Below are 26552 nucleotides of genomic sequence, written 5' to 3' on the forward strand. Positions count from 1 at the left end.
TATTCTGTTGAGGCTGCAATAAATTCCGAATGCATGAAAATTTCTCTATGTACCACCAAGAATTTATTTGATTTTGGATTTAGGTGCCAATAAAATAGTGCAGAGATCTTTTTAAATTTTTTTTTTAGGGGGGGCCAGCAAGCATCATAGAAATAGATATCTAAATTCTACATTTCTTGAGTCAAGTCACAGCTGACTTGGATCTACACTTCTCTCATCGTTAATACTTTTCACCTGTTTTTATGTGTCTATTTAAAATAATGTGTCAACTTGAGCTGTGATAAATTTAAGAGTCACTTAAGTTTGTTTTGCCTTCATCTATTAAAGTGGTCTCAAAATCTTGTACTTTATTGGTGCTAGGAGGTTTTGATTTAATAGTCTTTTAAGAGTTGTTCACGAAAGCAAATTGAGTTCTTCACATTGCAAAGCTTGTTTCCAAGACCACGGATTGTTCTGGAGCTCTTGTCTGAATGCAGTGCAGTTTTCCATCTCTTTTTCTTCCTTGTTTGGACTAGGACTGGAGCCAAAGTATGAAATCTGAGTTGATCATAAGCTGGTATGGTTTTGTTAATGCTTCCTGATTGGTAAAGCTCTGGTCAAAAATGAACATAATCTTACAAATTGCTGTATAAAAGCATCACTGCAGTCAGCTGTTACTGTTTCACAGTTCCCCCTTAAGGGTGAGTAACACCCTCTGTCTAGATGGGACCTTGCTTTCAGCTGTACTGTGGTGCGTACATCTTCCTTCAAGTTGTCTTGCTGCATAGTGACTATCAATGGTACATAACAATTTCTTACAGATCAATGTTATTTACCATCTGAAAGCTTTATTAGAAAGGCTTTATTACCAAGTAATGGATTGTATGGAGTCAAGTATCAGTTGTCATAAGATGCCAATAGAAATACTAGTTAATACTTCATCACAAATACGATTTATTATAACCTGTATGTATTTTAGTGTATACTGTTTCTTGGATCAGTCGCTTCTGGTATTGAACTGAAAGTAAGATGCACACATGGTTTCTCAGTTGTGTGGTAGTGCCTTGCAACCTTTGGAATAGGGCCTTTTTTGTTGTCATGCAGTTGCAGATTCATGTAGTTCTAATTTTGTAAGGGTTTAAGATGTGATACAGACTTCGAACTAATTAAGTATGGGCACATTTCTTTACAGAAAAGTTCTTCCAAACAATTTCTGTTCAAAACTGAAGCATTAAGTGTTTTCTACAAAGTTTACAGTATACTGGGGGTGGGGAATGCGTTTTTTAGGTCATCTACACTATTATCTTGAATACGGATAGTTCTTTCAACCTTCTAAGTGTGGATGTAATAAATATATAACCTCTTAATTGACAATACTTTCCCTCCCTCCCACTAAAAGGAAAAACTCAAACGCCATGTTGCTCTCGCCCCCCTGCCTTTCAGGTATCAAATGCCTGCTGAAAGGGTTGGGAATAACCATGTGATTCCTGACAGCACAGGTACGTGAGGTGTTAGCTTTGGTAATGAAACTAGATTAAGAAGTTCCCATCTCTGATTGCCTCTTCATTTGTGTCGGTATAGCTGTGGATCAATACAGTAAAACACTGAAACAATCAGGTTGAAAAGACATCCTCTGGGCAAAGGGTTAGTTCTGTTATTACCAAAGGCTCTTTGAACATGGTCTAAATAACTCTCTATTTCACACGATTTTTGAATTGGATTTTTAGAGGTTTCAGTTGTATGTCTGCAGTGTTAAAAGCGCTAAATTGTACCTGTTCTGCAATGGTCTGCTTCCGAAATGGCCTTCTGTGATCTGTCCGTGCTCTGCTGTACGCTGACAGCAGTTTAGGGCGTTACAAAACGGTCATGAGAAGAACAGAGTAACTTCCTGAAGCTGGTCATCCTGAGCTGTTCCTGCAACAGTAACAACAAATGGATCTCAGAAAATCCAGTTAAATGTTCTCAGGGAGGGAAATATCAGACTTGTAGAGAACAAGAATTTTTGAGTTGCAGTAAAATGTTCTGCCATTAGTCTGACTTTAAGCTAAAGCCAAAATACTTCCTCGCTTATGAAAAAGTTTTGTGTGAAGTCTAATATGCTACTGTAGTGCTGGTTATGTGCCGTTATATTTTTAACTAGGTTGGTCAATATCTGTGTTCAGCCTGCAGTGTTTTCCCAATGGAAGCTCAGCCCGTTAGCTTTAGGATAGGCTTAGTCAATGGATTCCTTTTTTGCTAACAGAAATGATCTATGGGAGCTCCCATAAGGAGAAGAGTCATGAGGCAAAACACAGACAGCCTTTCATGCTGTAAGAGAAGCTAGGAAGTAAGAATCTGACCTATTTTTAAGGTGGCATTTCAAAGACTTTGCTGTTGAACTTTTTTCTTTATTAAATCAATTCATGTTATTAAAGGAAAGTTGAAAAGGTTTTTGAAACCCTTTAGCTTATTGCTGCTTGTTTGCAACTCTGGTTGATCTTTCTTGAAGTCACAGATTACAGGAGAGCATTAATACAATAGTTATTCTGAAATATTAAGTGATCTGCGTGAGCTAATGAACGCACTGCTTACGAGTGTGAGGTAGTTGCAGTGAGTCAATGAAACTGGCAGTAAGCTTTATGCTCGCTCGTGGTTGGCAGATGTGAGTACCAGTTGGCTCTGTCAGGTACCTATTGCAAGCGTGCTGGAACGGGATTGGTTTCAATGCCTTGTTTGCAAAGTAAAGAAAAAGGCTGATAGTATATCGATTTCCAGAAATGGCAAACTGTTGAAAAAACGCATATTACAATTGTAGACATAGACTGGCATGGTTCCTAGACGTACAGCTTTATGCAGGTTAATAAACGCTTAAATAAGTATGTCATCCTAGTTTACTGTTATAATGTAGCTGCATATTTGTACTTGGGCAGTGCTAACTGAAGTTCAGTAGATTTTTGAAATCTGGAAGGGGAAGGTATCTTCATAATCAGCTTCTAGCTGACAACTTCCTAGGAGCCCTTAAGAAACTTGTCTTGCATTGTTTTTCAAAGGCTCCAAGTAGATTGTTTTTTCTTAAAGGTTTCCTTGTTCACAATTGCCACCAAACAACACAAAAGACTTCAGAAATAGGATGGAGACAGTATAGGATGACCTAAATCCCTCCCAAAACAGAGCAACTTTGCGTCCTTTCACTCTACTTATGAACCTGTGAGCAGAATTCTATTCTTTGCATTTTCTTCTTCAGCATCTGGACATCAGAACTGACCATACGTGCTGAAATAAAGTGCAATAAATGCCTGCACGTGTGGTATATTTGCTAGCCTGCATGCCCCGGGAGACCCGACAAGGTATTTTGGCTAAGTCAGCCAGAAGCAACATTGGACACTGCATCTTCCGCAATGTTCGTGAAGTCTAATACTGCTGTAGTAGGGAAGCATTTGGAATGAAACAGGCTGCCAGTGAGAGGAATGGAGGTGTTTGGATGTTGAACACAAATGTTAAGTATTTTCTAAGTAATCAATGGCAAAATTGAGTTATAGGCTGCTTTAATATTATTTACAGAAGAATTCAAATTTGCAAACTTATTAGAACAAGTTGCTTCTAACAACACTGAAGTTCTTGAAAATTCACTGCTAAAATGAGTTATTACAAGTAAGTTAGCTGTCTGAAATTAAATTAGGTGATAAACAATCCATTTTTCTGCTGTAAATTGGCATTCATGACAACTAGTTCTAATGTGCACCTGAACCCATTATTCTTGGCACTTCATAAAGTGGCAATTGATAGCAATTTGTATTGACAGACTCTTATTGAATATAATTTCTCAACAGGAACTAGCTAATCAATTAATTAATCATAGTGTTACTCAAGTTTGGTTTTATGTTGCTCCATCATTCAGAAAATTAACTGTTAACATTGTTTTCAATTAATGTAACTTAAACATTTTAGTTTGGCTGAATTACCAAGCATAGACTAATTAAATAAGTGTTAAAGCTTTCTGAATTACTAGCAAAACTGAAATTTATGTATGCTAAATTGCAAACTACGCAACAAATTCAAATTCTATTATACTTAAGATTATGCAGTATTTCAAAACAGAATGTTTAGTCTTGCATTCCCTCTTGAAAGCTGCTTGGGCGCACATGGAAGGATCTAGCTGCTTCTGAAAAGGCTTGAGGTAGTAATCATCAAAAATATTATGATGAAAAGCACCATCAAATCATGTTCTTCTAAGGTTATCTAAAATACTTGCATCTTCCTTCACATTTAAATAAGGCTTTCTTAAAAGTCAAAATTGCAAAGAGATAACTCCATCCTACTGCCAGGTGCTCTAAACATGTGAACTCCACTGTCTACGGTGACTGCGCAGAGAATGCCAAGGTTCGTCAGTGTGGACTGCTTAAGTCAAAAGGGCTTTCCTAGAGAGCAAGGGTCTGCTCGCCTGTCTCTGGCTGCAGTAACAGAGCCTACACTATGGATTTTGATTTGTATTGACATAAATTTCACTGCATAATATTAAAACCTTAAATTCCGTTAAATGAACTCTTGCCTCAATAAACATGAGTCCTGGCCCCCAGCCCGACTTTGCCAATCTAAGTGCAGCATTCCTGCTACAAATTAGGAGAGTGGCCCTGATCACGTGTGTTTGAATAAATAGTGGTAACACTGTAAGTAGAATATACAAAGTGTAAAGTAATCTGTTAATACTGAAAAACTTGTTTGCCAACACAGGTACTCAGGCAAGGACTCTGAAATTTAACTTTAGATTGTGTTTTATTTGTCCTTTGAAAAACTCTTGTGTCTTCCTTTTCTAGCAGTTTGGTAGAACAAAACCTGCCAGTCATTCTGTGTCTTGGATCTTGTTTGCCAAGTGACAGTTTTCTTAGAATAAGGATGAATTGGGCTTCTATTAATACATTAGTTTATCAAGGAAGTGTAACATTGCTTTGTAAATATATTTAAAGTTTTTTGACTGAGCTCTCTTTCTTTTTTCTCAAATAGTTAAGGCAAAATATTGAATCATATGAGCAGAGCTAGTCCCTTTGTGCGTATATTCCCAAAGACTGCTGTTATAGGAGATTTTTGGCATGGACTGAATCAGCAGCAACAGCCATATTCTAAAAGAATGAATTCTCTGATTTTCCTCCATGTCTGTCTGTCCTGTTTTTTAGGGTTCTCGTTGTTGCTCAATATCTTTGGGATTTTTTTTTCCTTAAGAATTATCTTGAAGCTGAAAATATAAAATAAGAAATGAATATGAGTCTTCCAAGGATCAAAGTCACAGGGAGGTAGAACTGGGTCTGTGTGGATTCTCAGACATCTAAAACCAATGGTGGCAAAAAGCATCAGAAGCAAATTAATCTGTTGAATCAAATGCCTTTTGTCTTATTTTCTCTGTGCGCAATCGGACTTGATTTCAGATAGCTCCTTCCTTTTGTCAGTAAGATCAAGGCTATGTGCCTGACCACTACTATCAAATAAACCCCTTTTTACTTATTAAAAACTTTCAACACACAGGGTGTACCTAAGCATTTTATCTTTACCTCTTGGTAATCTGAACAGTTGTATGAAAAATAACACATTACTATGACTAAAATTCAATAAGAGACGGTAATTAATTCCATAAACACAGTAATAAATAGCCCAAAGACAAAGTTTAATGGACCCTTTTGAAAAAGGTCACTGTGAGTACTTCTATAGTGAAAACAATTCACTCTTCCAGTTGGGAAACCCATGCAGAAATGAACAGGGGAGGAGGGGAACAGGACTAACCAGGGGGGTGGTGTTCAATCCGCTCTCGTTAGTCTGTACCAATGAATCAATGGACTAGGGCATCTAGGAGCTTAGAGTGTGTCCTGCACTGCTGGATTTTGTAGCTTCTGGTATTTGAAGAGGACTCAGTGTGTCCATGGCTGGCAGAGTGATTCATGGACAAAGTTGGGTGTCAGGCAGATTACTTTAGGCCTTACAGTGCAGTAAGCAATGACTTACCTGAAGTCAATGTGTTCAACTTACATTATTCTCCTTGTTGTGGAAAAAAAAAATAAACCATTGATGGCTCTGCATAGGTCATGATCTAGTTGATATTAACAACTTTTGGGGTGATTATTGACTCTGTCAGAGGGAGCTGAATCTGCATCTCCCACTTCTGTGAATCTTGTGGCAACTAGGCTGTATATTAAGAAGCTCTGATCCCATCTCCATTTCACCTTTTTTTTTAATTATTTTTAAGGAAATGGATGCTATATTTGTCTGACAAAGAACCTTATCCTGAAAACATTACATTGATTGGCACTGAAAGCATCTGCTTAAATTCCCTGTAATTTTGCGCCTTAACCTATATTAACATGGCTAGACATAGGGCTTTCCCTGTTAAAACATGGCTGCTTTTGGTCATGGAAAGAAGTAGAACTTGCTGCTTTCAAGAGAACTTTAGGATTAAAAACTAACACAGTTCCTGTCCAGGTGGCAATCAACAGGATTATATCTTTTATTTAGGTCCCCGAGTAATACCTGGGTATTTTTCTGATTACCTTTTGTTCTCTTCAGCAGCACTCTTCATTTGTACTGAGTGAATATTTTTGAAACCTGTTTCAAAGATTATGAGAGTTTGAGATGTGTGAGGAACCTTGTTTATTTGGTCACTAAATAAAATCTTTGTACCGTATTCAGTTACTAGGCAAATAAGATAACTTTCATTTTATGAGTCATCGTTTCTGGGAGGTGTAAGGTACACTGAAGTCAGCCAAATGTCTGCTTTCTTCTTGTTGAAGTGGCAGGAGTAGAAGCTGGAGGGAAGACTGGGGCTTTGGCTCTGTAGCTGAACAGGAGCTGATATGGTAGTTGCACTGTTTTAGAAGGAATCCCCCAAACATCTTTTTCTTTGTTGCTAGCTTCCCTCAGAAAAAATCAAGGATTCTCTCAAAATCACCTCCGCTGTCTACTAATTACTGTCTACTAGATAGAGCATGAGAGATGTTGGACACATCTCACTGATATATTCGTATAATATTGAGGTAGAAGATTTTTTTTTTATTTTTCTAGTAAGTAGCGCAATCTAAATTGCGATCTGACCTGTGGGGATGGAGAAGGCCTAACATGAAACACTACTACAAAATTTCTGATGCATACTTCTTGTCAGATCTCTTTTAACACAGAAGAACTCGGATGCAATAAATCAGTTTAGATACCAGAGAACTTGATTGGGATGCTCAATTTTACTATAATAGCCTAATCTAAAACACTCAGCCCTTTTCAGCTCTTCTGTACTCTTCCAAAATTGTTCCTAACAAGAACAATCTTTAAAAATGGGGCATTTGAGACAAGTTAATGGTGCTATAGCTACTCAAGATAACCATTGTCTAAGAGTAGCATTTGCTGCCTAAGCAGAAGGCTGGATACAGTGAATAGTATCTAAGTTGTTCTCTAGCAGCTTGGAGAGACTTGAAAAGAAAGCTGCATTAGCCATTAGAAGAGCTGTGCAGTTAGACAAAACCACAGGTTTTCAAAAACTCCCACAACTTCCTTGTAAAAAGAAATGCAAAGTGAAAGGGAGGTTAACCTAGCTTTAAAGTTCACTTCTGCTTACATTTTGCACCAAGTTAAAATCCAGGACTTGGGGAGTTTCCTTATTCGGGCTTAATATCACTTTCAACATTATTTCTTTGATATTTTTATCAATGCTTATCCTACTAAGTTTGTTCAAAGACAGTCTCATTACACCACTTCCCTCATCCTCTCTCCAAAATTTTCATGCAATTAAATGCTTGCCTTTAAGTTACCAACTGTGGTGATATGGTGCTGTATTGAAATATATATGCTGCATAACTTAACTTGCTGTGAATGTTTGATTTACCTTATTGATAAATCCAATTTAAGTGTTCAGTGTGACCATTAGCAATTTCTCTGTAATTATGTGAAAAGATAAAATGACAGGAGGAAAGGAGGCAGTTTCAGGCTTTGAATTTAGTATCTCGAGAGAGGTTTGTGTGTGAAATGGAACTGCTGAAAACAAGATTTCTCTACTGAGCTGGAAAGAAAAATTAAAATGTGTTTTTCCCAGTTCGCTTCTGTTCTTTGTCAACACTCTAATCACTTCAATATTTAACTGAATCTTGTGTTCTTTTTGGCAGGGAAGGGGAATATACCTGAGTATGAGGAGATAGGGGGTAAATTGGTTTGGTGTCTTTTTGGGTTTTGGTTGGTTTTGGTTGGTTTGTGGTGTTGTTGATTTTTTTGTTGTTGGTTGTTTTTTTTGTTTTTTTTTTTTTTTTTCCAAAGACCCTCTACACCCCTCAAAGACCCTAAACTCTCCCTCATGGAAAGAGTAGCCTGAACTTGAGGAAGCAAATGTTGTCAACTTAGACCATGATATTCCTCTTCCAGTAGATTGCCTAACCCAATTCCAGCTCGCCAATGAGAAGGTGCATCCCTGAAATGTTCTTTGGCACAACTTCCTCCATCTCTACCCATTGCGAAGTCTCACTCCTGCTTTGGCAAAGGAAGCAGCAGTATTGGAATGTCTTTGCAGGCCTCTTTCATCCTGGCAAAGAGGCATGGTTGAGTCCATTAGCGATAAATGTTAGAACACTGTGTGCTTTTTCCTTCAGAAGCTTTTGGCCTTCGAGGTTGTTATATGTATTTCTAATCAATCAAGAAAAATTGAAAGAATCAGGAAAAGCAGTATATATTGCATGCAGAGATGACATCATGTAGGTTATTGTGTCTTTTATTTTCTAGGGCATTTGAAATACACTTACAAAGCCATAAAACTTGCTTCTATTTATCATTCACTGCAATCAGTCTGTGCAAATAAAGCAATGGGGAGGGGAAGCAATGTGGTGGACATTGAAGGATCTAGCTAAAAGTGACTTCTCTTAAGAAAAAACACTGTTCACTGCTAACAAGGCTGAAATTTCCTTTTTTCTTAATGGTGGGTCAAATAGGAACATACAAATAAAGAACAGCTTTATCTGCAGTGGGGCACAGCGTCACAAATCGCAAATTTGCCTCCTGGGAGAGTTGGCAGTGGAAACAATCAGATTGATAATAATAACATTGCAAGTAGTAGATTTACCTTAATAAAAGCATACGCGGTGATAAGGAAAGGTAGGTCTTCTGCTTTGAATTGTACTACTGCTGGCAAGCTGTTACTGAGCCCCTGCTAAGAGAGTGTTGCTGCCTAGTGTTATATACCCTGCAGAGCAGACCTGTCTGGCCAGGTTGAAAGGGTAGGCGGTTACATTTAAGGCTGCAACATTTCCTCTATTCCTATCACCTTGTTTTATTTCATGTTCGGAAGTCAGATCAGACCACAGATTTTCACTTGATTTAAACGAAGAATGATTTCCTCCCTCCTCAAGACTGCGATGTAAGCGCTAACATTTTCTAACATCATCATTGTCAGGGTATAGGACTATTTTCTTCCGCCTTTATATTGTGTTGTCTGACCTTTCATTGACATGCCAGTATAATTAATGATGCATAATTACATTCTACTGCTGATAAAAAGCTGCAGTGTTGTTTTTCTTTTGTTAGTCAGGGCCAATTATCTGTAAAGTCACTCTTTTGAATTCTCTACATTCAGTCATCACCTATGTATGTAAAAAAAAAAAAAAAACCCAAACAAACCCAAACCATTTCATCACAAGGTTGATGTTCCCCCACCCTGTGGTTGTGTGCACACATACAAGTGCGTTCTTTCTGTCATCTGTTTTCCTGAAGGAAGCGTTGATTGACAAAACGCTCACTAGAGTACTGTATCAAGTCTTCCTATATAAACCTTCCCTTTATAAAAAGTTGAAATTCAAACTTTACCACTTGGTAAGTTCCTCCTTGTAAGTAATGTATTTCTCACTGAGGGGAAAGCATGCAAGTAGTGCTGTAGAGCTTGGGCTCTCTATTTGTTAACAGATCATCTTGTCTTTCCAAGTTGGTTTTCATTTTCTTCCAAATTTAAAAAATAAAACAACCACCCAACCTCAAACTTTTATTTAAGTAGGCAGATAATTGTAACACTAATGTTGATATCACTTCTAGCTGTACATCTGTTTAAGATTTGTCAGCTTTCTCCCTTTAAAAACAGCACTTCTCTTTAGTCGTTTCAGTGTTATCTCTTTGAACATAAAGAGCTGAAAAGAGAAAGCTACAGATAAAGAAAAGCTTGGACTTCAGGAAAGTTGGACATTATTAGAGGTGGATGCTATGTTGTAAGAGGTCTTTTAAAAATAATTCTATACACTGTACTCTGTGCAGGGCAAAATATTGAACCCCTTAAAAAAGTACAGCTGCAGAAATGTTGCATCTTAATGAAAGTGCTGGAAATCTCTGGCTGACACTTGCAAGATTATTGTGGATATGCTAGACTTCTACAGTCCCTGTCAGTCAGTCTGTGACCTACTCAGATGCTAAGCAGAGTAATGAACGAACTGAACATCCATCCTTGAGATGAATACAGTAAATTCAGGAGTGGGATGCGATCTAGTGAGTGAATGTGATATTTTTGGCCTTCTCAAATAAAACTGAGCAATATAATCTGACTACAAGTAAGATCTATACCCCTATTCTCACAATAGCAGATGAACCCATAAAAGCTTTTTATGGCTAGTAGAGTTAATCGGACTATTCTAAAAATCTTTATATCAATCAACAGGCAAGTCTGTCCTTTGACTTTGTAATAAGCACTGAAAAGCCTAAGTCAGGGTACCCGGTCCTTTGTAAAACATGTGTAGGCTCTATAACTGCTGAAAAAAGGCTTAATAGAAGTCCATTTAACCAACAGAGGACTGGAGTGTTTAAATTACTTGGTGCCCATCATATGGGAGCAGTAATAGGGTTCCCACTATCAGCCTGGTTGCAAAACTTTAGCTTGCATGCTTTCCCTCATTTCTTCTTCCTATACCTTTCTAACACTTAGATGGCTGTAGCAGAGCACGTGTGCTTGTGAGTTGTGGTATGAGTACAGGAAGCAGAATAGTGTCTGGCAATTCAGTAAAACAAACTGCAAAAAATGTCACTTTCCTTTGTGGTGCGATGACATCTTGTGAAAAAGTAATCAAAGTCTCTTCCTACTCTGGCTCTTAAACAAATATGACAATAGGCAAATGTCCCATTGCAGAAAACGTTAGAGTCGAAGCAGGGCCCTGGAGCAGGTCAATTATTTCAATTATGTGGAATTCATGATGAAAAACAGCAGCAGCTTTCAGGAAATATGCGTGAGTCTGGCAATTGCTTGATCAGTTATGACAGTCACTGCCAAATATCATGTCCCATCAGGTTTTGCAAAGGGAAGGCTTGGAACAGGTGGATTATTTTAGATAGTTGTGTTTCAGCACAGGAGTGCAGCGCAGATCTCAGGAGATGTAACAGGCCACCGATTGCTTGATTAAGTATGACATCACTGGCAAATATCACAAGGCAGTAAGTAATTGCAGTATAGGCAGAAAGAGAGTACATAGAGCAGATGGATTGTTTCAATTATTTGGGCCCCTTGATGAATAAGAACTTCAACTGCCATCAGCAGATCCTGTGGCAGGCAAGTAATAACTGCATTGCTATGACATCACTTTAAAATCTGGTATGGCTTAAGTATTTCAACAGCTGTAAAGCTTAGATTTGTCTTAGCATTGACTTGACCCACAGCTAGCTTCAGTGCTGAGAACTGAACGCTGAGAAAATTGTTTGTGAGTGCTTCCAAGCACTTCATGGTATTTCACCACTGCAGGGAAAACATTGAACCAGCACAGAGCTCGCTGTGGGTACGTTAGTTTTTTCCGCATAGTGCATTTTTCAGAAGGAGTGAGCAGGGGAGAGGACTGCTTACTGTCAGGTGCCAGGACAGAAAAGCAATAGCTTAGATCTTTTTATGAATAAATTTGGGAAGGCCTGAGCATCCAAAAAATGATCCCTAATTGCATGATATACTAGGTCCAAGATCTGATAGGCCTGAAATTTCTTAGGAAAAATTGACCTAAGAGCATGCTCCCTCGTTTTGCCTTCAGTCTTCTTCCAGGCTGCAGCTGACGCAATCTACCTTACTTTCTCTTTTTACATTTGTCTTGGTGTTGAAAAAAGCTTATGATGTTTGGTTTTACGAGAAGATACATGGTACATTGTATCACTATCCCCTTTCAGCTAAAATTTGTTTATCGACTCTGGCGTGCTGAAATCTAGTTTACACATAAAAAGCTAAAGAACAGAGGATACTGAAGAATTAATAAACTTTGAAGCCTAGAGTTGTTGTTTTTTACAAACCAAATCCCATCTGAGTTTTATCAGATTTAAAGCCTGAGATCTACTTTGGTCAGGCCTTGAAGGCAGAATAGAGAGTCAATAGGAAGCTTCTGTTTGAGCTAATATCTCTTGTTAACATCTTTCAAAAAGTTAACGTTATAAAGGATTTGATTTCTGAGTCCTTCAGTGTCTTTAAACTCAGCAGAGAATTGATAGAGAAATATTTCCTCTGAGTAATTACCCCAGTTATGCAAGCATAGCCTAGTCTTAAGGTGGGGGGGGGCAGGGGGGAGGAGGGTGTAGGGTATCATTTATATTAGAAGATGGATGTGAAAGAGTTTCTAGTCAAAATTTTATTCCTTTCTACTCTTCCTTTCGAAAAACCAGATAGGAATGTAAAAGAAGAATCCTGAGAGCGATTTAACTGCACTAATTCTAGAAAATATAAAACACAGCAATTAAAGGTTTTGTGGAGGTTGAGTGGTGTACAAAAAAAAAAAAAAACAAACAAAAAAAACCACCCCAAACAACCCCTTTTCCTTCCTCATCATGTTGCTTTGAGACAATTAAGGGGGAAAGGGCTTTTAATTCGAGATCAAGAAATCACTTTTGATAAGAAAAAATATCTCAAAGTGATGAGGAAATTTGAGTTTTTCTGCGTTTGCTACTGACTTGAAATCTGCAAAGTACCACACACTTGTCACTTCTGGTCATTTCCATCCAAAATTGAATAGCAGTTACTGAGACAACATTGCTGCCTGTTTTCACAACTTTAGTGTAATGAGTGACATTTTAGTGGCATTTGTGTGGTCTCTGCTTGAGATTAGCTTTCCTTTTTTTCCTTTCCCTTCCTTTAATATTTTGACCATACAGTATGTAGTTTTAACTCAGAATAGTTCAAAATCAGATATGGACTTAAACAGTTGTTACGCAGTCTGCTCTTCAGATCAGATTTATGCCTGTCCCTGTGAGTCAGAATGCTAATAGTTATACAGCTAGCTTAAAAATAATAGACTTTAAAATATTAGGATTGAATGACACCCTTTCTCAATTGTGATTCACTAAGTTAAGACAGGAGCATGTTTCATGCATTTCTGGTAACCATCAAAACTTCAGATTTTCTTTTGAGAGGTGTCTTAAGGAATTCCTTCAGAAGCTGCAGATTTAGTAGTAATAATTATTTCAAGCATTGTAATAACGAGAACTGCCAGCACTGCAAGCAAAGAGAAGGTTTTGTGTTTTGTTCTTTCTTTTTATTTTATTTTTTTTAATTATGCTGAAGATCAGCTCTCCTCCAATTTAGTCTTGTCAGGATTGGCCACTTACTCTACAAACAGTTTATGTGACCCAGTTGTTTGGCAGGATGGTGCAATAGTAGAAGCTTGGTAACATACAAAAAAAAAAAAGAAGTTACTATGGTTTTAGGTGAAAAAAGGTTGTGACAAATACAAAATAATAAAAGCAAAGAACTGGAGGTGACTGTGGGGCAACAGGCTGAAAAGGCGCAGGAGACTCAGAACTGGTAGGGAGAATCTGGAGACCAAAATAGAGTTGTGCATTATGCAGAGGGAGAAAAGCAAAGACTAAAATCATAAAACAACGTGTGGAACTGTAAAGAAGGGGAGCAGGGAAAGGCTACCTGTAGAAAAGAAGATATTTGGACAGGAGGCAGAAAGGAAGAGGTGAATAGGTAGCTCAGGGAAAATAAAATAAAAAAAAGGCAAAACAAGGATTGGAAAACTTTATATATATGTGTGTGTATGTAAAAAGAGATGGAGGAAAGTTAAGCAAGCTAGATGACGTGGAATACTGACGGGCAGGTTACAGAATGGCATTGGTTTTGAAACCAAGACTAGCTGATGCTTTCTATTTTTAGGCAATCACAAGTTGCAATTGCAGGATTTTTAATTTGTGTTATAAACTCTTCTATAGCATTGTTGTGCACCATTAAATAATGGTCTTGTCTCCTCACAGAGGGTACTCTGTTTCTCCCTACTCCAGTAATGCAATTTAAGTGGATACAGGGCCTCCTCATATTTTGGAGTTTTATATACAAAATACTTTGTAGTAGTGTAATATACAGGTAGGGTCTTATATGACAATTTTATCACTTTAGAAATATTGTCCAGGGAAAGCGTTTGGCTTTTTGTTGTGTGGTTTTTATTTGTGGTTTGTTTTTGGTTTTTTTTTTTTTGTTCTAAAGTGCTGTCAGCACAAGGGAAAAATATTGTGTTCATATATGTGCTTTTCCAGAAATTCCATTTCATTTTGGAAACCTTTATCTAAAGAACTGACCAAACCCAAAAATAATAGAAGGAGTGTTTCAATGTGCTGTGGTTTTAATTGAAATATCTCTGAATCGTTTACCATTTTGCACCTTTGACGCAATACTGTCATACAGTGGTCCTAGAGATAAAACCATTGAAGATTGTATTTGAAGGAATGAAGATAGTTTTTATTGGTGTTCTTTTAGGATCGACCACAAGGACTGAATAATGCTCCCAAAGAAATACATTTGGATGAAGATGACTGAACATGCAGATCCAAAGGCCTTTTAGGATATGGTGAACCTTTGGCCTTGGATGAAGAATGTTCTTGGATGAAAGAACTCCGGCTGAAAGACTTTGTCTTTGCCTTTTGCCTTGAGAATTGCAAAGATATGAAAGACATAAAGGAAACAAAGATTTGCAGCTGAATTCTTGCAGGGTGCAGTTACAGTGGCTGACACTGGCACGCAGCCAGCCTGCCTCATTACTGTGGAATGTCACATGCTTGTACCCCTTACTGGTCTCTTACGGCTCCCCAAAAGCCTCTAACACGGTTTTTTTTTTTTTTTTTTTCTGCTTTCTATTTGCAAATTATACTAGCAAATTTTAAGTGCATAGTTCCTGTAGTGAAATTAGCACCTCTGAGATTTATGTATATCATGTGTAGCTACAAAAGTGGATGCAGGAAATACTGATTATGCTTTGTTTGTCAGATTATAATATCATGCTTGTACCTGCAGCTGAACAGGTAGTTAAGTAATAATCTTTGTTTTTCTTCATGGTTAATGACTTGCCTAAGTTTAAAATGGCAAGAGTTCACTAACTGAGTCAATGAACTGACTTTCACAATATGGTCAGCCATGGCTACCTGGGCATTTGAATGGATTTCTTATATTGAACTATGTTAAGTCAATAGGAAGACATCTAGTGACTTTGTAAGTTTCCTTACTAAATATTCAATATACTTGAAACTTGATTATACATTTAACTATTTCACTTCTTGAAGTGTCCTTATTTTCACTTTATAATAAAACGCAGCTCTGCTAGACTGAATCTGTTCAATATCTTAGAATAAGATTTGAACCACAGATTTCGTGCAACGGTGTTTGCGAAGGTTGACCTTCAAAGCATGTCTGTATACAGACACATTGCCCAAGTAATTCTGCTAAGGTGTCAAAAACCAATGACTACATACAGAGAAATGCTGTACCAAAGTTAAAGGGCTTACTTCGCCTTTGTCTCTCCTGGAATCAATCTGCATGGAGAGAGGCTTAGTGATTTTCCGCCCCCCCCCACTGTCCTGGGTAGAATTCTGTAAATCTTCTGTTTTCGTACCAGCTCTCCCACACCATAGTACCTTTTGCACCAACTGGGCTTGCTTAGTAGGTCTGGTAGAATTTGAGCATTTACAGTATCTCTGTTCTAAAATGCGGCCACTAACATATGTAGTCACCAGACAGACTTCTCAAAGGACAGACTCGAACAGAAACTATTTAATTGAAAAATGCATCCTCTACCAGGGTAGCTTAGGTGACCCTAGCCTTATCAGATGAGGACATATTAGTTTACATCTCCTAAATGCCCTCTGTAACTTCTCAAGAAAGTTTTTCTTCAATAGCTATTTCTTCTTGCCCTCCCACCCTGTCTAGCTCTACAAACACAGTTCTAGAAGCTGTTTTTAGCGTAGTAGGCTTTTCTAAATGATAATATGGACACTGTCTCTTAACAACCCTTAGCTTTTGACCTGAAGACCTGTCTTCAATTAGTGATTTTTGCTTGCTTGTCTTTTCTCCTTGCATCTCCCTGTGTCTCTTCCTCTCCCCCCTCTTATCTGGCCTTAACTGATCATAAAAATTGTGCATGACTGTTGGAAGTGTCAGTTACTGCAGGGTCTCTGTGCTGGGCTGATTAATATAAAATAATTCATATTGGGATGCATATGTATGTGTTTGTGTGTGCAAGATGTTAATATAACCTGCTACCATCTAGTAAATATGCATTGAGACTACTGGAATGTATGTATACGTAAAGAAAGCTATGGCTAGAACTTCAGATATCTAGATGCTGGACAGTTAAACTCCATTGTTTACTATTGATTATTAATGTACCGATGCTGTTTTGTTACTGCCCTAATAAAAGAAACCTTTTCCAATGCTTTGCTATTGAGTAGTGTGTATGGCAAAGAGGCCCAGGGTGTTTCTCTAATAGGAGACAAAAAGCCAAAAGACATGTCTGGCTTGACCAAAGCAACATGTTTTTACAGTGATCGTGCCCAAAGGCAGGGCAAGTCAGTCATGGGTTAACTTGGAATAGCTGTGTGACTTAATTTTTCCTCTCCTTTGACCACCATTAAAATTGACCAGCATTTCTGACTTTACGTGCTTCTTCCATGTCAGATAAAGTTTTTGTGTGATTGTGCAGCCCTCCCTAAGATTGGTGCTACATCTATTTCTGGGTCAGCAAAGGAGTGTTTGCTGATATTACAGAGCTATTTTGTTTTCCATGTGACTGTTCTAAACTCTGCTGAAGATCTAAACCAGCAAACTTTTCTGGTTAGGTATGTGGCTTACAGTCCAGCTTAGGGCTTTGTTCTTATGGTGCTAGAGCTACCATGCTCTGTTAAAGATCTGTTGCTGTTCCCAAGGGATTAATAACAGGGGTTGGACCACAAGATGTTTGCTTTTTCTTGTGCTTTCCAGAAATTCCTCTTACGTGTTTTTTCACCTCACATTAAGGATCAGTAGTACTGCTGTATTGACAAATCCTCATTGCTCCCCAATGGGGAAAATGTTGTATGTATTTATTCCTCTAACTTTGATAGAAATTCACATGCTTATTTACTAATGCTCTAATTAAAAGCACTGTAAATCTATGATATAGTTGTAAAGGAACTTTAGAGGGATGATTTCTAGTTTTAAAGCTACGTGTGAGGATTTCCTCTTGTAGTTCTCCTTTGTGCACATGCTTAGAAGTTCTTTACTTCAGTCACCTCTGATAGGTCTATCTTAACATAGAAAGGACATGGGAAACAATTTCTATTAGGTCATTGTTTGGTTTGGGTTTTTTTTTGGGGGGGTGGAGGGGAGGAATGGATGTCCCTTTTGTCCTTCATTAGATCTGAACCTCTGTGCTTGACTCTTGATTTGGAGGTGGAAAAATTCTGTTTTGTATTTAAGATGAGACCTAAACTTATCTTTTGTTAAAAACATTGAGCCAACCTTAAACAAATTCATATGAGGGCTTGCTTTTTGCTTCTGTTTTCTTCTGTTTGCTTTTTGTTGTCAAAGAAAAGTGTAAGGGGTGACATATCTACTCCACACAGAGTAGATGCTGGGTATTGGGGATTCATTTATCATGAAGACACAACATAACAAGATCCTGAGGCTGAGCCTGAAAGTCAGAGAATTTGATCAGGAAAGATGATGCACATTTTCAGAAGCCAAAGTATTTTATTATTGGAATGCATCATTCAGGGAATATGATAGATTTTCCATTAGTGGAAATCTTTGATCAAAACTGCATATCTTTCTAAAAGAAGAGCTGCCTCAAGAGCAAGCAGCTAAGCCTGATGCAAGAATTATTGAATGAGGGAGTTCTGCCCTTTTTTTTATGTAGGATGAGTCAGATATGGGTACCATAATACCACAAATAGTAGTAGTTATTGTAGAAAAGTGAGATTAGACTTTTGCTACAGAAGTGGCACTTGGAGAAAATTATTAAAATAGAGCCTAAAGCAACTGCACCTCCTGCTGCTGGCATCAGAGAACATGTATGATGAATGTTATAGTTAACTTTGCGCAGACACAAGGTTATCTGGAACAATCTCAGAAATGCCTGTCAAGGCAGACAGGTGCTTTCACATTGGCAGAATACTGTTAGAAAAAAAAAAATATTGCAACAGCTTTTTAGCTTCACAGGTCAGAACTGTAAATTCACAGGGATTATGTTAGTGTGAATTTTCTTCTTTAATGGTTAAAACATATCCACAGAAAGACTTGGGGGTTCTAGGCCCTTTTCAGTCTGAAGGGTTTAACCCTGAGTGTCAGGAGAGGCCCACGGCTATCATGTCAATATATATGTTGTAAGAGTATTCTATAATCCCTTATTTGATGCTGGGGCACTGTAGTTGCCAGTGGTCAGAAGCACAGCAGCTGAGAACCTCCTGGCAGGCTAGAAGTTAAGGGCACTAACCTCTGCTGACAAGCAAAGAGTCAGAGTTTTTGCTTCTGGGACTTTTTTGGGGGGGTTTATTGGTTTTATTCGGTGATAGACAAATGAGATTGTAAGATATAGTAGCATACTTGTATGGTGCAAAACCCTAGTTTCCTCTCAGCTGAATCAGGCCGTGCCTGGCCGGGCCTGTTTCCACTTGCTGCTGTGCCATGGCCAGGCCGTGGGGTGGAGGACGCTCCCCAGGCTGGTGTCTGGGGCCGCCTTCTCCTGAGGCGACAGCTGAGGCCTACAGCGGTGGCACACCTGCTCAGAAAAAGACTAAATTGCCTGGATTTCAACTAGGCACCTTCACAGGATTTCCACTAGGTAGAACTCTGCTATCGCATTAAGCCTGTTACAGGATTTAGTCACAGCATCGTCTTTGCCGCTGTTCGATTGCAAACGTATTAGAACATTGGACCCTGCGTAAACTTAATGCTGGATAGAACAATTCCCTGTGGCAATTCTGGGGATTTTGGGTAAATTAGCCAAATTACAGAATTAATTTTGCAGACTTCGATGTCTTATAAATGTTTATGTACCATCATATTCTTTCCATTGTAGCATCGTATTCTTCAGAGTTCTTGTTAGTGGATGTGGTTAATAAAATCTTCAAGTCCTACAGAGCCCACTATTGTCAGAAATGAGGCCTTTTTCAAATTGTTGTGTTTCTTGCAGGCACCCTCATGTTTTCCAGACACAAGGACACACTTCTAAGTAGATAAATTTCCAGTTGCTTTCACACTTTCAGAGATGGTCTTAGAGGCCTTTCCTGCTCTCGGTAGTATTTCCTTTTCACTCCTGGAGCTATGTGGTGGTCAACGATGTCCCAGAACTTGCTGATCTTGCTTTTTTTCTTGTATTTCACTTGTGCACAGACAACTAGAACTGGAGAAGTTCTGCAGTGCTCAACCCACTTTTGTCTTTCTGGGAAATCTAGACTTCAGAGACAGTCCCCTACAGTATAAGAAGTGTTAATGTTTGTATATTTAGGTCTTTCCTTTGGCCTTATCCCATGATTTTGACCTTGTCTAATGAATATCTGTGGGTTGGTCTTCCAAGCAGTGCTATTACTTAAGCCTCATCTCTTTAGCATCACTTTTACAGCCTCAGTTGTTAGATAGGAGTTATCAGAGAGATCTCCAGGTGATAATTTTGTTTGCAATAATTACAAACAATAATAGTCGTTTGTAATACTACATCTCCCTTCCTTCCTGAGAAAGATGGATCCTTTTTTACCTTGTTACTATGAAAGTCTCTTACTGTAAATGTCACATTAACTTTTATTGATAAATGTCCAATATTCCTGCATCTGATAGGTGGAGCCATTATGCTTTCATTAACTGCTATTGCTACGTGATGGTGGGAGAAAGGAGAGAGAGGGAGAGAGTAAAAAGAACCTGCAGAGGGTAATTTTCCTTTGGGAATTGGGGAATGATTTTTTTCTTCATTGTAGTAAAGGTTTTTTGAAAGCCTGGAAGAGGTGATTTGCTCCTAGATACTTTCTGCAGGCAAAGCAGGAACCGTAATATCATCTTGACAGCAGCACCAAACGCGGCAGTTCTGCCAGTTCTCATTGTCCCTTTCTTCTGTTGTCCGACATGCGCGTAGCATGTCACAGGCAGCTTTGAAGTCAAATTCCTTTGGGGTGTATGAGACTGGGCTGCAGTTCTGAAGTAAGTCTTTAAATCTTCTTCTTTGTTATTGAGGTTTGTAAAAAGCTATACCACCTCCTCATTATTAGAAATGTCACATTTTGATACTTCTTCCTTTATATAAACTTTTGTATTCTGTTGCTCTTCAACAATGCTTCCAAAAAGCTATATGCTTCAGAGCATAACACCTGAGTTATTCCATACTGCTGCTTCCAAGCAAGAAGGGTAGAATATAAGTTTTTAAAGAGCAGAACTAAGACTTTAATATTGTGATTTTTTTTTTTAATTTTTTTGAAGTACAGTCAGTGTTATCTGGAAGCTTTATATGGGGCCTTCAAGGGCACTCTGAAGTTTACTTGCATAGCAGGATGTTCATAGATGTGAATATCTCTGAAAACAAAGACGTGAAGTGTTTTTAATGATCACAAGTTAGTAGATTGCCCTCGCACCCCCAGGAAAACCATCTTCAAAATTTGTTGTTCACATTGAGATCCAAATGGTTTCATGATTCTAACTTTTTCCCATTTTTCTCTTTCACACCCACCCTCACCCCCCAATTTTATTGCCTCTTCACAAGATATTTACTTTGTGAAAGTATCCACCACAAGAAGAGGGGCTAGAAGTGTTAGTCAAGTGATAGGCTTTATTTTGTACCAAGTCATACAATTTAGTTTTCAGATAACACAAAAAAACCCCCCAAACCCAAAATGCAATGTAAGTTGTCAAAAAGCTGACACTCTAAATACCGGGAAAATATTAACATCTATTGTCAAGAAAAATAAAAAGTATGAATCACTCCATCTCCATGACACATTTCAAAACTGCTATACACAGCACAAATTATAGTGTGTTTGATGGTATCAGGGATAATAGTACTTGAGAGTTCCTCTCTGAGCGCCCAGCGTTAGTAGTAAAAGGGTTCAATTGTCTTGGCTTACACTGTAGAGCTGCAGAAAAAAAGATTAAGGTTCTCTGATGTCATCTTTGCTAAAAATAAAAGCTGATACAGAATTATTGTTAATAACTTCAAAGGAAGTTTCATATTTTGTGTATTACATTCTTACTGCAAAACAAAAATTATATCTACATGTAAAATATTGATTTATTTTCTTTGTGCCATACAGAACATTTCAAATGTGACATCCCCTTTTTCACCAGTTATGTCCTACACAGTCCTGTATTGTAATTCCTTCTATTGTCAAGTTTCCTGATAGGCTAATCAGAAGTGCTTCCTGTGCTCAGCAATCACATCAATCCTAAACAGAGGAGTGAGAAATATGTCAGGAGAGGCTAAAATATAAAAATCCTGCCTGTCTGAAAAGCTTATTGAGGAATTGTCTTCCTTTAGTCAAGGCCGTCACCTTTGACTTTTCGGGCATTGCCCTTAGCTGGTGGTCTCCTGTGCTTTGAGGAGAGGGAGAAGCAGCTTCACTGAGAACTGTAGGAGATGGAAGTCTTTCTCTAAGTGGCCACTTGTAGGCAGCATATTGTTTCCTTTCCAGGGAGAGCAGCAAGAGATGATAACTGTTTTGTCCAGAGCGGTTCCCCATGGAAATTCTGGAACAGAACATTATTATTTAGCAATACTGAAGGAAAAAAAAATAGTTGTAGAGACTTGTATGGGGAAATTACTGTTACTTTGAGAGAACACTATTCAAAAGAGAAATAAGCACAAGACTTGAAAAGTTTAAATTATATGGAGGGGGGGTGGAATTTGTTTTGTTTAGCTCATTCAAAACCAAATCCTAGTTGTGGTGTTCGTTTTTTGTTTTGTTTTTTTTTTTTCTTTTCTTCGGGTGAGGGTATGGTGATTGTTTGGGGTGGGGTTTTTTTTGTTTGCTTTTTTAGTGCAAGGATCCAAATGTAATTCATTTTAACTCCAAAGTAATCATTGTCTATCTATCTAAACTCTGTGAAAAATCAGCCATAGTAGAAGGGAAAGCACTGTGATATTAATCATGTAGTTATTTGGTTTATTATTAATGTGTAAGAAAAAATGTAATTTCTGCTTTTAATGCTGAATTTTACTGTAACTGCAGGGGTACATCTCCTGCCTATGTAATGAAAAGTTTGACAGAAGGAATCCCTGGGGAGGGGGGCTGCAAAATTCCTGTGGTTTCTGAATGCTGAAACGGAGCAGATAGCAAAAGGAGGAACAGGGTATAGAATATCATAAGGCCTGTTATTAATATATTAACCTACCTGGAAAGAAAACAAATTAATTGTAAATCAGAAGAGAGAATATAGATACTTACAAAGATTGCCTGACATACAATATACATCATCTGAGGATGAAAAGGTCATCGTAAAAGTGTTTTCTGAACAGGTCTGTTTTCTGTGTCTCTGGGGTTAACTGCAGTATTAAAAAAAAGCAAACAAAAAAGTGTTTTAATTATGTTCTGTTTAGGTTGTCTTCATCATTACAATGTCCCAGTTGCCTCCAGCAGTTCATTAAGGAATGCAAATACTCTACAACTTGTTGTTTGTTCTTTTGACCCTGCACGTATAAAGCAACTGAAAAGGATGACAAGTAGCTGATTCTGTTCAGTTTTGCATTTTCACCAACCGGACTGTATCCCTTAATCCCGTCCCTGATGCCTGAATGGAATTCTCAGAGTCAAGGGACCTCCAAGTGCTGTTAGAGACAGCATTACAAAGAGTGTGCAATTACTACAAATCCTTTTTTCTTAAACTAGTTAACTTAAAGGCATTTGGTGTGGATATGATTGAAGTAGAGTGGGAAGCAATATAATTCTTTTGTTTGTTTGTTTTAGAAATTGAGGTCTGATGCAAGCTTAGTTTTGCCCAGTAAGATCTCCTTTAGTTCTCTTCCTCAGAGAGAACAGAGGATGATGCTACAGTTAAATCCAAAGACGTTAAAAAGGCGAATCACACTTTATTTTTAAGGAGGAAAGGTGCATGTTGGGTATGGTGGTGCAATATGGTAGAATAACTTCCCAAGATAAATGATATAAGTACTGCAGTTTGAGACAGATGAAGGACATGGGTTGAGAATTATGTTTGGAATTATGGAGTCTGGAGCAAGTCCATGTTGCAAGAACATATGAAGTGGCTTTTTTGATATATTAAACTCTAACATGAATTTATATTATTTCCAAAACTTCATTCCCCCCACCCCAGTGTGAATTTACTTTCAGAGATCCCATCCAGTTCAGTGCTGGCCTCCCTGGTCCTCAGTATTTTGTCTGTTCGGGTCTCTCTGTGTATTTCTGTCATGAGGCTGAGTTTTACAGTCAGAGGTGCAAATAGGATTAGTTCTTGCAATAACATTTCAAAGAGAGGCTTTCATTGGCAGAAAGCAAGTTTGTGCAAAATGCTGATGACATAAGTAGCGCGTTGGATGATATAGCCTGAAAATGAAGCTGCTAAGAAATCTTCCAATCAAATGCAGTTGTGTCCAGGAGGAAATCATTTGCATTAGAAATTTTGCTCTAGCTTGCTGCACAGGCTTGGCAGCCCACACTCCCTCTGCTCTGTGTTATCTCATTAACATTATTATTTGGGAACCAGAGTCAAACACTTACATGGGGTAACAGTTATGACTACTTGACACAATGTCAGTAAAATGCAATTTCTTCATATAATTAGAATTTTGACAGGAAAGAGAGGAAGAGTCAGAAAATGAGAAATTAGTTATTTCCTGTACCTCTGTCACTGCACACATTAAGCTTCACTGGTGCATTTTGCATGATCTCATGGCAGCCCCTTCAACAGCAGCCTGATCTCTGCCAGATTTAAAGATAGGATGAGTAAAATAAAGAGTGATGAGTTGGAAACGTTGCTTGTTGAAACAGTAGACCTTTCAGATTTTTCCAAATTGCAAGAGGTCCAAGACAGAATACTGTAATTCTGATCTTGTTGGGAATCTGGGCTTACAAAACCAGAAATTTTAAGGAAAACTTTCCTAAATATTCAGGTACGATATTGTGCTCATTAGCCTGGACTCTCTGTAGAATGACAGTGAATCTTTTTGTCAAAGGGAAGTCAGTGGGAGTAAATTCTAATGAGGATTAGGGCCACAATAAATGAAAGTTTTGTGGGTGGGTGGGTTCTGTTTCTGAAAGAGAGATTATTTTCTCACTCAAGAAGAAAGATTCATCCTCAAAGTCTTTAATGTCAAGCTCAGATTTCAGAGATCAATGATCCCTGCATACAAGCAGACATCTGCACCAGACCTCCATCTGGGACAGATATTGGTGAGGCTAATGTCTCCAGAATTAACCAAAAAAAAAAAAAAAACCCAAAACAAAAAAAACCCACCCCAAAAAAACCAAGTCAAGTTATCTTGTGTCATCTTGGAAGGAGGCGATCATTAAGAACTGGCATGTCTGCTTATAGGAATAATCAAATAATAAATAAGGTTTTCAGCAAAGTGCGTTTATTCAGCACTACTCACAGCACTATCCAAATTCTGTCATTTGATTTTAAAAATCAGCTTAATTTATTACTTTTTTTTAATCTTGCTGCTCTTTCATACCTTTGTAGCTGCATAATTCCGTGAACTCTTGTTATGCTTTATTTGGATTATTGTACACATTGCAGTCCCAAGTGAAATCAGAATTCCCACTGGTCTACACACAGTGCAAGCTTGCGTTAAGAAGAGTCTTTACCCAGAAATGTTTGCTTTATAGTTGAATAGAAGTGGGCAGGGAAATGGAAACGTGCAGAGGTGAAGCTACTTAACAGGGGTCAGAGAACAAATAAGCGGCAGAGGAGAGATTTTTTTTCAGCAAAATTTTCTGAGTTTGATCCAGTCAGGTGATATTGAACTCAACAGTATGGAATCTCTCCCTCTGCTCTAGGTAGAGATTTGCTCAAACGAAATAAGCTGGCATGAGAGCAAAATACTGACTCATTTTAAGTAAAACCTAAATTCCCTCCTTTTGTTCCTCTGTTCCTCCAGTTTTCTTTATAAGAGTGTATGTATAAAATTGCTCCATTCTTATTTAAAGTTATAAAGTGATTATGACAGGCTGCTTCTAATTCTCGTTCTGCACCTCCTGAGATTTAAAATAATTAGTAATAATCCTATGATACTGCTGCCTTTTTATTTTTCTTCTAAGATCAGTTAAACTGGTATAAAAGCTTACCCTGTTCTTTACTGCAACGCTTTTGGAGAAGTTCATACAAAATTACAATATTATAACACACTTCTGTATGCTCCTCCTCCAGGTTTGACACTGACAAAAAAGCCCACTTAATTTGCTTATTTCATTGGAAGTGGAAACTGAACTTTGCTAGCTAGTAATTTGGTCAATATTGCATCTTGTTAATGATTTATGGGTTTAAGTGTATGTTTTGCTCTTTGGGCTAATGCTGCAATCAATATGTGTGAACTTGTCTATTATCTATGTGTATTGTATTATACAAACTTAAATGCTGGCTTCTATCTGATAATGAAGCAGAATTCAGTAACTCTGCAATGTTCATTAATCTCCTTTTCCTAACTCATGTCACTCTCTTTTAATCTGATTGTCTGATTCACCATCTTCCTCTGACATTTTACATCTTTGACAGCATGCTATGTTTAGATAGTGTCATGGCATTTTCTGCAGATGACGATAGAAACTTTTTTTTTGTGTCTCATGTTAACAGATGCGTATGGCTAGATAATGATCAGGTTAATTAGGACGAAGTGAAATAAATCTCAGTTTGAAATGATTGTATCCTATTAGAACTGCTGCTATAGCAGATACAGGAGGTGAAACTCAGGTTGAAAAGTCCCTGTTAACGTAGGTTATGCCGACCAAAAGCACAGCATTTCATCTCTCAAGTGACAGAAGCCCAGGCGTTCATCTATGAAACCAAGCTGCTTTTCTGGTTAGTCATAGTTCTTCAGAAAAACATGCAGTTGGACATATGTTGGGGAAAACATCATGATCAAAATTGCCGTGGATCAAGACACAATTTTTTTTTTTTTTAAATTGCCTCTTCATGTATGAATTTCTCCTAACATATTGATCCTGTTATTCTAAATCCATCTAATCTTAATAAAGTATGGATGCAACTATTCAGGTAATGAGTACAGACTTCCTTACTTAAGAAAGTAATGCATTCAAATGACAGTATTCATGGAATTTTTAGACCCTATTCTTCCATACTGATGCTTCAACAAAATCTGGGAAAAAAAGTGAAGTTCAATAGATGGTATGTTTATTTTCAATGACTAGCTGACAAATTGTCCTTATCAGAGTCGCTTATTAAACTA

General features: G+C 37.9%; 1 protein-coding gene across 6 annotated transcripts in view; it reads left to right on the top strand.

The window, feature by feature from the left end:
* The window catches only part of ATRNL1 (attractin like 1), a 523801-nt gene that overhangs the window by 413212 nt on the left and 84037 nt on the right, over positions 1-26552 (top strand). For 3 of the 6 annotated variants that reach the window (XR_008467223.1, XM_054207469.1, XM_054207470.1), the window contains one exon: positions 14663-14914. The exons of the other annotated variants lie outside the window; for them this stretch is intronic. Coding sequence is in view for 2 of the 3 variants with exons in the window: in XM_054207469.1 (XP_054063444.1) it covers positions 14663-14722 (60 nt within the window). In the remaining variant the exon portion in view is untranslated. Of the gene's footprint in view, positions 1-14662; positions 14915-26552 lie in introns of those variants that run through there. 6 annotated transcript variants of the gene reach the window in all.

Source organism: Rissa tridactyla, chromosome 6 (genome assembly GCF_028500815.1).
Source record: "Rissa tridactyla isolate bRisTri1 chromosome 6, bRisTri1.patW.cur.20221130, whole genome shotgun sequence".
Lineage (NCBI taxonomy): Eukaryota > Metazoa > Chordata > Aves > Charadriiformes > Laridae > Rissa > Rissa tridactyla.